This window comes from Diorhabda carinulata, chromosome X (assembly GCF_026250575.1).
Source record: "Diorhabda carinulata isolate Delta chromosome X, icDioCari1.1, whole genome shotgun sequence".
NCBI classification, from domain to species: domain Eukaryota; kingdom Metazoa; phylum Arthropoda; class Insecta; order Coleoptera; family Chrysomelidae; genus Diorhabda; species Diorhabda carinulata.
Window position 1 is genome coordinate 5,368,463 of NC_079472.1, and position 16,235 is coordinate 5,384,697.

General features: G+C 31.2%; 1 protein-coding gene across 3 annotated transcripts in view; it reads right to left on the bottom strand.

Moving 5' to 3' along the window:
- LOC130901222 (uncharacterized) overlaps window positions 1-16,235 on the bottom strand; it is a 125,390-nt gene that overhangs the window by 45,634 nt on the left and 63,521 nt on the right. For 2 of the 3 annotated variants that reach the window (XM_057812430.1, XM_057812429.1), the window contains exons 2-3: window positions 4,452-4,574; window positions 2,230-2,609 (exon numbers count right to left, since the gene is read on the bottom strand). In XM_057812430.1, coding sequence (XP_057668413.1) covers window positions 2,230-2,609; window positions 4,452-4,558 — 487 coding nt within the window. In that variant the 5' untranslated portion in view covers window positions 4,559-4,574. Of the gene's footprint in view, window positions 1-1,350; window positions 1,670-2,229; window positions 2,610-4,451; window positions 4,575-16,235 lie in introns of those variants that run through there. The other variant, XM_057812431.1, reaches the window with a different exon arrangement.

Sequence of the window (16,235 nt, forward strand, 5' to 3'; positions counted from 1 at the left end):
TAGGTGATCGGAAGAGCGGATATCAGATTTCGATTGTAAAGCACGGCGGAGGCTCGGTGATAGTTTGGGTATATTTTGGAGGAAGGGCGATTGGAGACAATTTTGAAGGAAGAAAAAATATTATAGGAAAATGTAGTACGTTCTGGTCAAGGCCTTTTCGATAGAAAATTTATAACAGCATGACAACAATCTCAAGCATTCCTCGAAGATATGCGAAGAGTATTTGAAAGAATTGAAGAGGATTAATTTACTAAAAGTAATGATTTGATCGTTACGATCACCCGATTTCAAATCGATTGAGTTGTTGTGGGACAAATTGGACAGTGAAGTCAGAAAGTAGTGTACTACTTCCATTTCACAACTTCGAAATATCCTGAAAAACGATTGAAACCAAATAGACGACAATTATTTGTCGAAATTGTTACAGAGAATGCCAAAACTGTGCTTTGAATCAATACATCGATGAATCAAATGTTGTAATATATGTAACAAGATCAGAATCAATCGTATTGTTTTTATTTGTTGTATATCTCGCAAACTATATAGGGTGGGCGAAAACTTTCGACCGATAGTGTATTTATACTGTTTTTGGGCTGTTACGTCGTAGGTTGTGTCTTGCTCTTGACATGTACCCGAATACAACTTAAAAAAAACATCCCAATTCTGTAGGAATTATATCTACCCAAATGTTTCAAAATTCTAGTTTTGTTCCTTTTTCATTTAGTTATTGTGTTAAGATTTCTCCCAACTCTATTCTTTTAACTTTAATTAAATACCCAAGTAGTTTTTGTGTTAACTGACATCGTCGTGTCGAACCTATTGTAATAGGGGTCTATAATATAATGATTAGACGAAAGGGGCACGAGAAACAGTTGCTTAGAAGACGTAAGCAATGATGTGTTAACATACTCTGTGAATTCGAAAGACGTACGGTTTCCGGAGAAGACGCAATATTTTATTTGAAGACTTGAAAGACGTAAAGACGACGGATCGCTTAAATCTCAGACGTGTGGATGAACAATTATTTTATTTAGTTACGTTTATATTTTTTTATTATTATTTCTTTTAATTTGAACTTTATATCTTTACCGTTTTTTTGACATAAACGTTACAACTTTTCTAACCTACCGACTGTTTTTTATTGAATAATACCCTAGTCAACATGAGCTAAATTAGAACCATGCAAATCAAGCTTTGCAGAAGAAATATTCCTACTCAATTTTTAACAAAATTAGTATAATTTTTATATTCGTTTGTAAGTGTTCTGGGTCAAGGAACCAAAATCGTCGAACTAATACCTATAACTAGAGGTTTATATCGTTCGTTATATAAAAGGCAATAAATACTAACCTTCTAATGGCTGAAATTCGTTATCAGTTTCAATCTGCGGCTTAATATACCAACTTAATAATTGGATATGTTCACTACACAATAATCACTATTGACCACATTCTTTCTGCTTTTTTTTTTCTTTCCAAATTATGAAAGTATCTAACTTATAATTTCAACTACTAAATTTACGGCAAATTACTGTGTTAATAAAAACCTCAGTTTGATTAATTGTTACCTGCGTTGTAATGTTTTTATCAAATAAGATAAGAAACGCGAGACTGGAAAACAATGAGTATTTTTAAAATGTGTGCACTACACATTCTTGGAAGGTAAATGACACAATAAACGGCGAATTTAATTATGTAGAAATTCAATTTATAAAACATAATGATAAAATGATTTCATATAGGGTGAAATATACAGTAAATTATTACAGTTAATTAATGGCATACGGGCACGTAAAAATTCGTCAAAAAGTTGATTTCGAATATTTTAAGGCAGGGTTTCTTCACTTCCTAATAGTCCCTACTAACTATTATTTACCGAATAACCAAAAATTCAGTGTCTTCGTCTTCTAATAAAGTAAACCTCTGAGTGAATCGAGTTATTTGCCAAATTAGTTATTAGGCAGTCACAAGTGTCAATTGAATAGTTTAGTTGAAACTTAACCTTTAATATACATCAAAAGTGGTTTGTTTATTATACCTTTATTTGATTAGTTAATTTTTGGAAATGTTCGTCATAAAAATTAATAAATATTTAATATGGATGCTTCTCAAGGTTTAGAAAGTTTGTTTGATAAGGAAATACAGCAAATTTTAAAAAATACAGTACTCCACCCATTAAAAGGAGTACATAATAATAGAAAACTCAAAAAGAATACAAAAACTAACTCACCTGGGTGTTTAAATTCATACTTCAACGGATCTAAATTCTTCTCCTCGCACACTCTCTTCATAATATCTTCCAACAACACATTTCTACTGACCCTTGCTACGTACAGTTGATTCCTTGGTAAATGTACCTTCAATCGAAAAGTACTCTCGAAAGGTTGCTGTCCGGGCGGAACGTTTTTTGGTATCGGAATCGTTCTTGTTTTTGGTACCACCTTAATGTGTTGGGTATCCAGTGTTCCAATTGGAGTATTGGGTTTATAGGGGAGGATTTTATCAGTATGTTTAGACGATGGTGCCATTTCGAGTGCCTGTAGTGTGTAATTCGACAATTGGAGTTGATGTGTGGTGGTTATTTGAACTAGTAGATCCATCATCGGTGTACTGCAGAAACATTAGAAATTAACAATTTATTTTTAGTCATTAGGGTATATTAGGTTTAATTCCAGCCGAAACAATTCAGTGTTACACCGTTTTCAATTGATGTTGGAACAATTCAACCATGTAGCGAAATAAAACCGTTCGTAAAAGGTCACAAAATCATGTGAAAAGTTTTCAAAGCCGTCCAATGAATCTTCAATTTTCAATTCAAAAACTTTTTTTTAATTCTGCGCACGAGATTGGCCGTTTATGAATGGCATTCAATAAAATTGAAGCATATCTACTGAACTAAATTTTCGTCGGTTAATCTGATTATTAACAAATGTATTAGTTGCCATAGGACAGATCAGTGATGGAGAATTTTACACAACAACAATAAGGAAAGTGTGTAATCTCTTCAGGTAAATATCTACGATTCGAGATCAATTTATGTACTCCTCAACTTTCTTGGAAACGATTACGAGAAGAATTTTTTATACGGATGAAACGTGGATCAATGAAGGACATTTTAAAGAAGAATTTTGATAGGATAAAATGATGTCAAAACTCATTTTGAAGAAGATAAACGATTGGTTAATAGGTACTTGTTAGAATTTCTTTCAAATGCTATGAAAGATTAGCATAAATCACTAATGGATATTTACAATAGCTTCTCCATATCTTGCGGTGAGAATCAATGATTACAGATCATGTAGTCCTCTGAACTACTTGATATTGGGCAGCCATAAGATTTTTTCGTTGCTATTCCTCTCCGGTCTTCGATGAACAAATGCAAGAACTGATATTTTACGATCCGCTTATTATGTCCCAGTGGAGCAGTTGCCCTTTTTTAATTAGTTAGTACAGCTTACGTTCTTTGTCTTAGGACTTCTTCATCTGTCAGCTAAACCATCCAAGATATATTAAGCGTTATAACCACATCTGGAAAGCCTCTGGTTTTTTAACGGCAGTCAGTTTTGTAATGATTGTTCGGTGCGTGTTTTGATTTTCATAGTCTGATGAACAATTTCCAGAAATTCAAATACCTACACATGTACTTGAATTTGTCTACTTTTTTCATGGGATTTCTTGGAGAGAATCATGAATTTTTTCTTTTTTGCGTTAACATTTATTGTTAGCCTAGCAGATATTATTTGTATTAACTTTCGTTTCAATTCCCACGTCTTTCAGAGCAATACAGCGAACGGTGCCATCGATCGCAGGGAAAAGGGGAGTTGCAGCTATTTCAGTAACCTCCCTACTCTTCTTCATCATTCCCTATTGGGTTTCTAGTCTTCAAGTCTAAGTGACATGGCGCAGCGAGTAGGATAGAAATATGCAAATAAGGAGTATGACGTGAGTACCAAAATCGTTACCTAACGCTTAATGGGAGAAACAATAATTGTTGGAAGGGGCTTAATAGAATTTGTTTTTACCATACAACAATATTTGAAAAATATAATGTAGATAAGATAGCTAGAGAACGTTTAAATTAAATTAAGGTGGTCGAAAAAAGGTCGAATGAAAGAAAATGACACGACAATTTGAAATGCAAGATTTTCGTCAACTATCATGTGACTAGATGCCAAAATTGTCATCAGAATTGTTTATATTGACTTCGTATAGGGAAAATAAGACTTATTTATTTAGATTTGTAATTTTGTATTAAGTTTGTAAGTTTATACAAAGATCCATTCATTTATCACCCCCTATTTAGTAATAAGGGGTGATTTCATATGAATATCCCAACTTGACATCCAGTATACTATTTTTTATAGTCACTATTTTGTATATAAAGTAATTCTCCATCACTAAGGTATATAATTATCGATTAATCCCTTAAGGCTAGTTATAATATCATGTTACCTTCTTTCAACAGACATTTTAACTTTTCTACCGGTTGGTAAATGGACTAAAAGATCCATGGCTCCTGCCAACATATCTGGAGGTGTATCCTCGGTGATCTGCATCATGCTCGCCGTAGTACCACTGAAATATAAAAACAAAAGTCATAAATTAGAAAAAAAATGTGATTATTTTTTGATATATTCTCCCTTTATTCACACACGCTGTAACTTCTATCCCACTATAAAAATATGCATCTTTAAAATAAAAATGTTCGTACACCCATTGTCACTGTTACACCTTAACTCGGTCTTCAGCTCAATAAACAAAGAATACTTGAACTGGGGCAGATTAGGGCTAACCGAACCGACTCGGACCAATTTTTTAATTTTGAGTGATGGACTTTTTTATACCATCCGAAACTCAATTTAAGACAATTGCTATGTTCACAGAAAGCCAAGCAGCGCTAAAGAAACTCGATTTTGTGGAGAATGGAATTGTATGTGTTCTAAATACACTACATAAACGTTGTAAGGTCATGAGGTATAAGGGTCATAAGGGCAATGGAAATGGAAAAATATGCGCAAAGTAGAACTCAAAATTTATAGACACCGATGATGATGAACGTTCTGTTCGTCCAATTAAGGTGGTTACTCTAAAAAACATCGAAAAACTCCACAAATTGGTTATATCTAATCGTAAATTGATATTGCCTGAAATAGCTGAGGTCGTAAAGATATCAGAAGTCAATGTGTTCACAATTATGCATGAACATTTGACCATGAGAATGTTTTTTTTTTAAAGTGGGTGCCACGTTTAATCACAGTCGAGCAAAAATAACAACGAGTTTGGTCAAGTTTACAAGTAATAAATCAGATTTTTTGCGTCGATATGTGATAGTGGATGAAACATTGATCCATCACTTCACTCCGGAATCAAAACAATCAACATCTGAGTGGACTGCAGTCGTGAACCATGTTCGTAGCGTCCAAATGTACAACAGCAGCTTTGGGATGTGCCATGAAATATTGTTCATCGACTTCACTCCGGAATCGAAAGATCATCTGAGTGAACCGCTTTAACGATGGTTCAATTGAACGAATTACACTTCGAATTGCTTCCTTCTCCACCGTATAGTTCAGATCAGGCCCCCAGTGACTACTGGCTATTTGCTGATCTCAAAAAAATGCTTGCCGGTAAGAAATTCAACTCAAATGAAGAAGCAATTACTGAAACTGAAACCTATTGTGAGGTTTTCGGCAAAAAAACATGTGTTTTTCTCAGTTAGTCACACGACTTATTCAGTGATGTTATATATTTATTCAAATGGAAATAGATGCAACGTTACTTCAGTTGTTTAAAGAATCTCTGAAATAGCTTTTAAAAAAAAATAATCGTTTAAATGACGTTAGGTAATAAAAAGTACCATTAATTTGTATGCTTAAGTAGTAGAATTCATCAATTGTGCACGTACATCGTATAAAACTAATAAACTAAGACGAATATATTAATTTAATATGGTAGTCACCTTATAAACTAATCAATTATTAATGATTGGTTTTTCTATGAGGCGCATTAATAATGAATTGAGGTATGGTGTTAAAATATTGATAAAATGTTGCTGAAAACGAGGAGTGTTATACAATATTCATGATAATAGTCTAGGTAGAGGTTTTAAAGAGAAGTTTTTTACATACCACATTCATTGAGTTGTCGAAATAAAGATACTCGTAGATTCAATCTCTCTACTCAGTTACATAGTCTAAATGATTCCAGAATGTATGGAATGAATCTTACAATTGTTTATATACTGACCTATTTTGGAATTTTCATAATGTTACGAAATCGTCCACGACATGGGTCGTGAGATCGGTCCTGTTCAATTATAATGGAACGCTAAAATTAGGCGAGAGGGAATTCGTATGATATTGGCTTTGACGCTTTTTATAAACAATCGCGAGTTGTTTATGTTATTTTTTTAGAACTAATTGCTAGGAAGGTCTTTCTATTTATTAGTTTTATTTGTTTATTTTCTAGAATTTTTGAGAAATTCGTTTTGGGTATATAAATGAGTTTATTTAGCGGAGTTAGTTCATAATAAATAGTTATAGTTTGCGAAACGAAATCGGTGAATGTGAATAAATTATAAAAGTCAGTTTAATATTAGTGAATAGTTTATTATTGATTAAATTAATTAAGTCTAGTGTTAGTGTTTGAAAACATTAGCAAAGAGCAAAAAGAAAATAGAAAGAATGATACAAAGGAGTGAAACTTTTGCACAAGTGTTAGACCAAAACCACACATCTTCCAGTACTATTGAAGTACACCCAGTAATTCCTACAATAAATGTTTCTGGTAACAGTAGTTGCACTATTATTGTCAACATTCAAAAATTAGAATAAAAGTTTAGTTATTGATGTTAATTGATTTTTTATTTCTAATTATTTCAAAGATTGGGTGAATTTAAGAATGCTGTACAGAGCAAGGATACCCTAAAGTGCCATTTACCGGACTCAAATTAGTACTAGTAATACGATTTTACAGTACAGTACAGTGTGGGAAAAAAAATGTATAACATCATTTTGCGTGCGTTATTCAGTCCATTCTACATATATTTTTTGTCTTTGATACATTTATCATTCCTAATCATGTTTTATTTAATTTTTAGAAATACGAAAACTTCTAAATGAAGAAATTTTAACGTTTAAAATGCTATTTTTCTAAATGTATTTCTGAGCCGACCCTGGCGAACTCCACCTGTAGTTCATTTCTCTTGAGACTGTCTTCTAAGTGGATTGTCGGTTCCCCGACCTACAAGGCCGTTATATAGTGTCACACCTCGATGAGTTCTTGCACACGGTCAGCATACTTTGTAGTTTCACTGCATGTACTAGTCTGCGAGTATCAGAGAATATGGGGGCTGTTGGTACAGCACGCTTCGACGGAGCTATGTAAATTGCCCCGGGTTCTAGGTCAACACAATCGCGAAAAACTTTTAGGTCGGAGGTCAGGACAGGACCGAGTGGCACTGAAAGATTAGAAAAGTAACTGTAAACGAAAGACACATATTTTATATCTATACATTACTAGAATAATATATTCAAGAGGACCTAGAAACACATAGTTTTTTGGGTTTAGAGAGAATTTTTGGTATCTCAAAATTCATATAAAAGTTGTGTCGCGAAATTGCAGATTTCATATACATCAAAAACAACGAAGCAAAGTGAAGAAAATAACGAAAAATTGGAAATAAAAACTGCAAAAAATGCTTTGTTTCCATAAACAGTATAGGTGTATAATTTGCTATGTATTCAATACTATTTGGTTTGAAAATCGTCAACTCGATAATTACTACAATCTAGATTGTTTCAATACAAAATAATGTATATAGGGTGTTTCAATTTACCCAATTCATCAGTTTGATGAATAAAATTTGTCATCAAACATACGCCGAGTATCATCTTGAAAAACGCGATTATTTTATCGTGGCTCTTAATTAAGTTAATTTTGTAAAATCTAATTTTGAAGTATTTGAAAGTAAGCAAAATGATTAATATAATGCTTTAATAGATAAAAATACGGGGAGAGAAACATGTTTCTGTTTTTTTTCGGAAATGTTGATTTAAAATGTTAATGTTGAACAGAAATAGTAGAAATTACTCCTACATCAACTAACTTTGTATCAACTCATTAGAAAGCCTCGTGCAATATTTGAATGAAAGGTATTTCCTTTACCTTTCCTTTTTTATTATTTATTTGCTTATTTGCTGTTTGTTCTATGTTTATTTGCTGCTTTTTTGTAATAGCTATGGTCATTGGCACAGAAACAGAAAAAATAAAAGTTACATAAAGGACTTAACAAAATCTATTACATTACATGAATAATATTTTCTGATACAGCTCGTAACCTCAAGGAGCTCCAAGACTTTCTTGTTTTCTGTAAGGAAATTGAGTGTTTTCATATAGTTTTCACATTAAATTGATATTCTGCGGTAGATTGTCTGCACTCGGCAAGAGCACACGGAAATGATAATTTTAGCAGGCAGAAAGACTCTATCAAGACATGAAATAACCGTAAGTTTTGTGTGGTTAATACAAACTCTTCTTATTGTTACAGCTTCTCTCCTTCTCTTCCAGGAAAGGTGAGAGTAGCACCAAGATGAAGTTTTTTAAGTCAAACTTGAGATCATTCTTAAGTTGGATTAGACGTTTTAAAGAGTTGTTAGAGGCTTCTTGGGTGATTTGCAGATTCGTTCCCAGTGATTCCAATACGCGATGGAAGCTAGATAAGAGAGGCTGGTCATTTAGTGGTTCACTGTTATAATTATATGCTTTGCATATTTAGTTTCAGCTTAGTACCTATGTAAAAAAAGTATGTATGAGATTTTTTTTGCATATTTATAGCCCATTTTTGTGCATATTTGACTAAATGATTTGCATATTCATGCGCATATTTTGTGTTTTTCATTTGCATATTCGGATTTCTTTATAATCATTCATCAATATTTTGAATATTATATATTAGTTTACAATTGACAGTTACATTCATTGGTGGATACATTGCATTTATTTTTATTATTTAAGTTTTCTTTAAGCTGAAAATTATTCGTTGCGTAAACTAGCAGCTCAGCATAACAGGATATGATTACAGTATTTAGTCTCGTTACGTTATGCAACAACAATACATTTAAATAATTTATCTAGCAAACAAGACATTCATATCATTATTGCTAAGTAAAGAAATGACTGCGTAGTCTGAAAAACAAATAAAAATAGGCGATTACTTTTACTATACTTCTAACTTATCTCTCAGGGTCAGAAAATTTGCTTTGAAGAGATAATTAGCTTGACGAATTTTTTCATTAATTCAAATTATAATTATATGAATGAATCTACTTTCTAGTAATTAGTTTTGACATTTATCTAGGTAAGAAAAAATTACTAGATTTAGAACATAGCAGTTAATGGTATCATCATATTTGTGGCCATAAAAAAATCGATATTTTTAAATTTTTTTCCATTTTGAAAACCAACATTTTAACATATTTTTGGCCGATAAAAATCCAAAAACCATAAATTCACCGAATACTATATTTAAAATGTGTTTTTCTACGATCACTTATGAAAATTATAGATTGCACACTCATTTTTACCTAAGAAAGTAACTTATTTCACACATGTACTAAAAAATAAAATATACATGAATTGAAATACTTCTTTTTCTTATGTTATATATGGTCTCGAACGATAGAGGGAATACGCGAATACAATATGAATCTGGCTGGGTGCCGAAAGGAAAAAGGCCAGATTTTAGATGACTGAAGAAGTAGACAATATGATTTTTTGAGGTTATATCAGTGAATACAATAAAAATTAAAAGTTTTTTGTGATTTGTGTTCAAATACATACTAGCATCTGCAAGATAATTTAAACGTTAAAATTAAGTGTCATTACTATTACTGGGTAATGTATAAAGTAGTTGAATGTAAATTTATTCTCCATAGTGAAGGAAAACATTCTTCAGAACTGTTTTGATTTTACTAGCAGGTAAGTTAAAAGTAAAATATTTCATAATCATTCGTTTCGTTTTTGTCATTTCTACTATTACAAAATACAAAATATTTTGTAGGATTTTTTAACTTTTCAGCACACGTGTTTATATAGTTTTTAACACATGTGTGATATTGTTTAATTGACTTTCTTATTTAAAAAATACGTTTTTCGAAGAATTTTTTACGTGGTCGTAGGAAAAATATTGTACACAACTCGTTGGAAAGAGTCATATGTCACTTTCCAAACTCGTTATGTAATATACTATTTCAAAGAATGTGTTTCTTTTCAGAAAGTATATACAGAAACGACAACTAAATGAAATTGAATGTAAGAATGTAAACAATTATTATTAAAATATAATAAACTATTGAAAATTTTGAAAAAGTTAATAAAATTTACGGACGAAGAATGGTACAAAATCAAAAATGTTGTCGACAGCCTGCAACCCTTTAGATTGAGTGTTGAAGTATTATGCAGAAGAGAGTCTGGGTGATTCCGTTCTAACTGTGATTTTTTGTATTCAAAATTTCAAGATTTTAAAATTTAACTTTTCTAAATTTTTTATGCATATTATTCATCTATTTTACTGTAAAAATAAAACTCTAAGAGGAATTTACTACAACTTCAAAGTATCACGAGCAAGACACAAATGTCGGATTTTGAGTTCCACGGTACTGACTCATTTATCCACGGTACTGACATGGTAACTTAAGATATTAAACAACAAGTGCATCAATTTTCCTCAGTTTGATCATAAACATTAGAATTTATAAGGTAATTAGTTTAAATCATTTGTTACGACAAAAAAAATTAATAATTTATCGGTGAATTCTAGGAATGGACATGACACGGTACTGACATGGTAACTTAAGATATTAAACAACAAGTGCATCAATTTTCCTCAGTTTGATCATAAACATTAGAATTTATAAGGTAATTAGTTTAAATCATTTGTTACGACAAAAAAAATTAATAATTTATCGGTAAATTCTAGGAATGGACATGACACGGTACTGACATTCAAGTGATGTAGTATAAGTTTTCTTTAAGTGGCAAGTTATATTGTATAAAAATAATGTTTAAATATCTTAAGAATTATTCAATCAACACAAAATTTTTATTAATTGATTATTAATTAATGACTATTACAAAAAAACAATACAGGACATTGAATATCACAGTTAGAACGGAATCACCCGTCTACATTTGTAATGCCAAACAAGAATAGGTTACGGAAAAAAAATGAAAAACATGCAGAATCATTAAAGACGACGCAAAGAACATTGAACTTGTAGATGACGTAGACGTAGATGCAGATAATAGCCAACAACCTCTTGAAAATAATTTGACTTTACAAGTGGAATCAGAAATGCAGCTAAAACAAGACAATGAAGATTTCACTAAACAGACAGAAACTTCGAAAGAAAAAACTTTGATAATATATTAAAGAAGGAAATTTGAAAACGATAGTGAAAGGAAAATATTTGATTTTATGTATGGAACGCCTCAATTATCTTGGAAACGTCTTGTACGATTTTTATTCTTCTGATAGGAACGGCATTATGTTGGTATTTACATTGTTGTCAGATCGTTCCTTTTACCGGAAAAATAATGAAATTTGTTATTTCAAACGAATCACACTCTATATTTTTCGCTTTTCGAAATCCTTAAGAAATATTTATTATTTTTCATCTAATGTATCCTATATTTAAATGCCATAATGTTGGAATTATAGCTACATTTTCGTTAACTCCGCCGAAGTTGACGTTTCAATAAATTATTATTGTTGAAGTTTATTGAAAGTCACAATGGATCGTTTATCTGAAAAAGAATTGATTTAGGATATGGCGATAAGCGTAGAAGTCAACAAGAAACGTGTAATACCTTTAATAATTTATATCCTAACCGAAGTCCCATAACAAGATCTACTGTCAGTAAATTAGTGAAAAAGTTTAACGAAACTGGTTCAGTAAAAATTTATTTATGTTAGAAGACGATCTTCACTTGAGTACTAGACAAATATCCACGAAATTTGATATTTCGCAAACATCCTTAATAAAAATACGTGTAAATAAATTTATAAAAAACTCATTCTGTATAAGAATTAGGTTGTGAGGTAACTAAATAATAAATGAGAAAGGACTATTAGTAAACTAAATTCATATTATACTCTTTGTGAATGCAAAAGACTGATTGAAACTATTACGTATTATCTCAGATAAAGATTAGAATTAATATTTTCAGTAAACTAGTATAGTACAAAAGTTATTTTTTTCATGTTTCTGGACCTTTTATTAATAAATAAGTAGCCTAACCCTGCAAATAGCCAATTATTATCAGGCAAGGCGTTGTATTTTGTATTTTTAATAATATAATAACCATAATAAAGTTTATTAATTTGAATTCCATAAATAAGAATTCCTTGCATATTATTTTATTTGTTACAAGAACAATATTTGAAGGTTACTACTAATTTAATTTAGGATTTAATGTTAGGATTATTGATGAATGAGTTCCTGTCCTTCAATTTGCATATAGTTTGCTGATAAGTTTGTTATGATGAAGAATTCTATCAAATCAGGACTGTTTTGTGACCAGTAAATGAACTTGCTTCCAGCAGTTCTTTCCCCTTGGTAGTCGTTAGTCAACATAATGAAATATTAACGAGAGGAGTGTTATTAGGTGATGAGGATTGCAGCATAATCTTCGATCTGGCAACGTTTGACGTGTTCTAAAATTGCTACGCATAGTACGTTTAATCTAAACAAAAGTTTGTTTCTTTTATGTCTTAGGGATTGTGTTCTATTCCGTTTGAAAGTTGATGTGATCTCTAAATATTCTCAGTGGCCCCATAAATTCCCTCTTCTATTATATATTTAATTGTTCGACAAGAGTACGATTTCTGTGGTGTTAACGATAAACTGTTAAATATTTTTCAATATACCCTGTGTATTCTAAAATACAGAAGCTAGTCTATAGTTGAATTCAAGTTAACCAAGGCAATTTTATTGATAATGGAGGTTTCCTTGCTTCGAAATATTTTTATCACAACAAAGTAATATACCAAGTATATTCATTCAATAACAAGGTCATAATCAAGGCCACCTACACTCTACTTGTTAAATTATTTATTCGCATTTGCATTACAATTAAATTAAGTGATTTTTATGAATCAAATCACGGTTTAAATTTTATTTTTAAATCCAATAATTCCATAAATTACACATATATTATTTTGTTGTTGTTATGATAGGTGATGCATTTTTTATTTTTAGATTTTTTTATTGACTTTGCTTCGTTATGAAAAATTGTATGTGGATATTTCTGTTTTTTTTAAGGTTTTTTGAAAATATGAGAACAATTATAGTAGGAAATTGAAATTAGCCCTTTTTTCTACCCATTTAATCTTATCTTTGATAAGGGGTGCTTTTTACATTTACAGTGTCAATCCTCATAAAACAAGGAAATGTATTCAAGGTTAGTACGAGCAACAGCGATATAAATTCCCTCGGCCCTTGGAGGCCTAAGGCACATTTTGTTGCCCTTTATATTCAACGATTTGGAACTAACTAAACACCCAACTGTTTCCTTTTTATAGCTCATTTTGAAGCATATTCAACCCAGGAAAATGTTCAACAGTCTTCTTAACTCGAGTGTTTTGTGAATCTTTCACCTTTTTTTTGTTTTTGCTCGAGAATACGCAAATTGGAATATTCAAGATTGGTCCAATATTTTATTCACGGATTAATCAAGATTTTGTCTATTCATCAGATAGGCGTGTACCAGTGGTGAACGGCACGATCAGGTTAATTTTTGTCAAACTGAAAGCTTTGGTGGTGGCTCTATCATGGATTGGGGAGGAATTTCTTTCGAGGGTCGCACGGAGTTAGTACCAGTGAATGATGGAAGACTAAATGCTGACAGGTACATATCCAATACCCTAGAACCCCATGTAGTGCCCTGTATGCCTCATATCGGTGACAACTCTGTGCTCGTCCACACGCTGCTAGAGTGTTTCGGCAGTACTTAGAAGATGTCGAGATACCCAATAGAGCATGTCTGGGACCATCTAGGATAGCAAATTCAGCAACATCCGGCACCAATAAGAACACCAGATGATCTTCAAAATATTCTTTTCAACTTCTGGGAAAACATGCCGCAAATATACGTCCAGAACCTGTTTAGAAGCTTTCCAAGACGAATGGAAGCTGTAATTGAATCGAGGGGCGGCAACACACGCTATTAAAAATTCATTGGCTGGTTTTAGTTTAAGCACCGTTCATTTTTTTGTATAGATGTTTCGTACAATTTTTTTGATATTATCGATGTTTTGGTAAATAAAACTTTTTGTCCTCTGTAGATTGAACTGATATAAAATAAATGTTGCAAAAGGCGTATATATTGGTGTTTTAATTCGTAATAATAATAAAATTCGAAAAACAGGCAACACATTTAAAATATTTGAAAAATAATACGATAATTTTTGTGGGGTGTATATTAACGTTTTGGTGTAGTACAGTAAAATGTTCTATAAAGGTTCGATTATTGCATCACTTTAAAACAATAAAATGGCGAATCCCGCTAAAATCAAAGTATTTCAATAAAGTGACTATCGATCTATGTACAGCGTACACTTCAATATCAATAATAACTTGTTTCTGTTAATGCACAAGTGATTTTCAGAGGGTCGTGTGAGGATTTGCTTTAAAAAGCATAATCTACTCAATAAAAAAGTGGAAATATTGACATAAAAAAATAAACAATCTAAGACGTACTATACTTTTAAATCTGGAAAATGAATAAATCTACTCATTTCAAAATATATAGAAATTTGTCAGTTTCTAAGCATAAACAGTAAAAATCGTTGAAAGTTGTCGGCTATATTATAGACAATCCTTTTTGATCCAGGAAATTTCTTACAATTTGACAACACTGTGAATATTAAATGGCAGAAAGCGGTTTATATTTATATTCTGTAATTGATTTTTAATAATAATAATAAAGGTCTTTATTATTATTACATATTATTATATTTGCTCTATAACTGCTGTAATTGACACAAAAATGTCATAATAGAGGAATCCATATTGGTAGTAGAAGATTTTCTTTCTGACGCCATATTATGAAGAAAGAAAAAAATATTTTTAAAAATAAATACAATATAAATGGATAAGTGATATCACTAATATTAATTATATTTACTTTTTGCATATTTTCATATACAGTTACAATTACAATTGGCAAATTTCCTGTTATTAGACTCCTCGGAGTTATTACAATATTTAATAGAAGCTTTTGTTATTCCAGAACAAACATCTAATTCGACAATTTATTGTTTATGTATAAAACCAAAACAAAACCGGCGGATAAATATTTATTATTACACTAAAGTATGTGGGACTAATAAGTATAATAAGTAAACAAAGTGAAGCGTATAAAATTAGATAAAAAGGATACCGATATTGGTAAGAGGATTAAATGGATTAATATGATACTTCGAACAGTTTTCGTGACCTATTTTATAAAAATATTACTGTGTTTTAATTAATAGATATATTATAAAGAAAGTCTCAAATTTAATTTTGAGAATCGATCGGTATGACAACATATAAATATAACGGTATTAGATTGACTAACAAACAGACTAATACAGTTAATAATTAAGAGATGGAGGGAATATAACCGGCATGTTAACAGACTGTATACGTGCAGAATGTCAAAGATCACAAACCATGCAAAAGAATTTCCACCGGACGCCCACAAGAATGATTGCCAGGCAGTACAATTTATATTGAGGAAACGATGACCATACATTTTTATACTTGTTTTAACGTTTCGCAAAACTCTGAAACTCACAATAAAACAATTTTTATAATTTAGATGGATATATGTAAAAAGTTCATTCATTGATCAAAATAAAATTTAACATCATTCGTTTTACGGATGGAACATGTAGACGGTTTTCTGCTTGGTAGGTCACGCGTCTAATCAACTGAACTAATGTACTAGTAAACTCCAAACGATATACGCAATCATTTCCGTTCCACTCACGACTTTTCGGTTTTTTTTTTTCAGCATTTAAACAGGAACATGACAATTACGAGGACTATTTATTATGCAACTGATTTTTTTAATTGAAGTTAAATTTTTGTATCGTTTTTATGAACAAAATTTTATATAAGAAAATTTGGTTTGCAGAGCAAGAAGAAAGATTTTTTTTAAAGGTCTAGAGACGTTGGAGGTTCGCTGTAA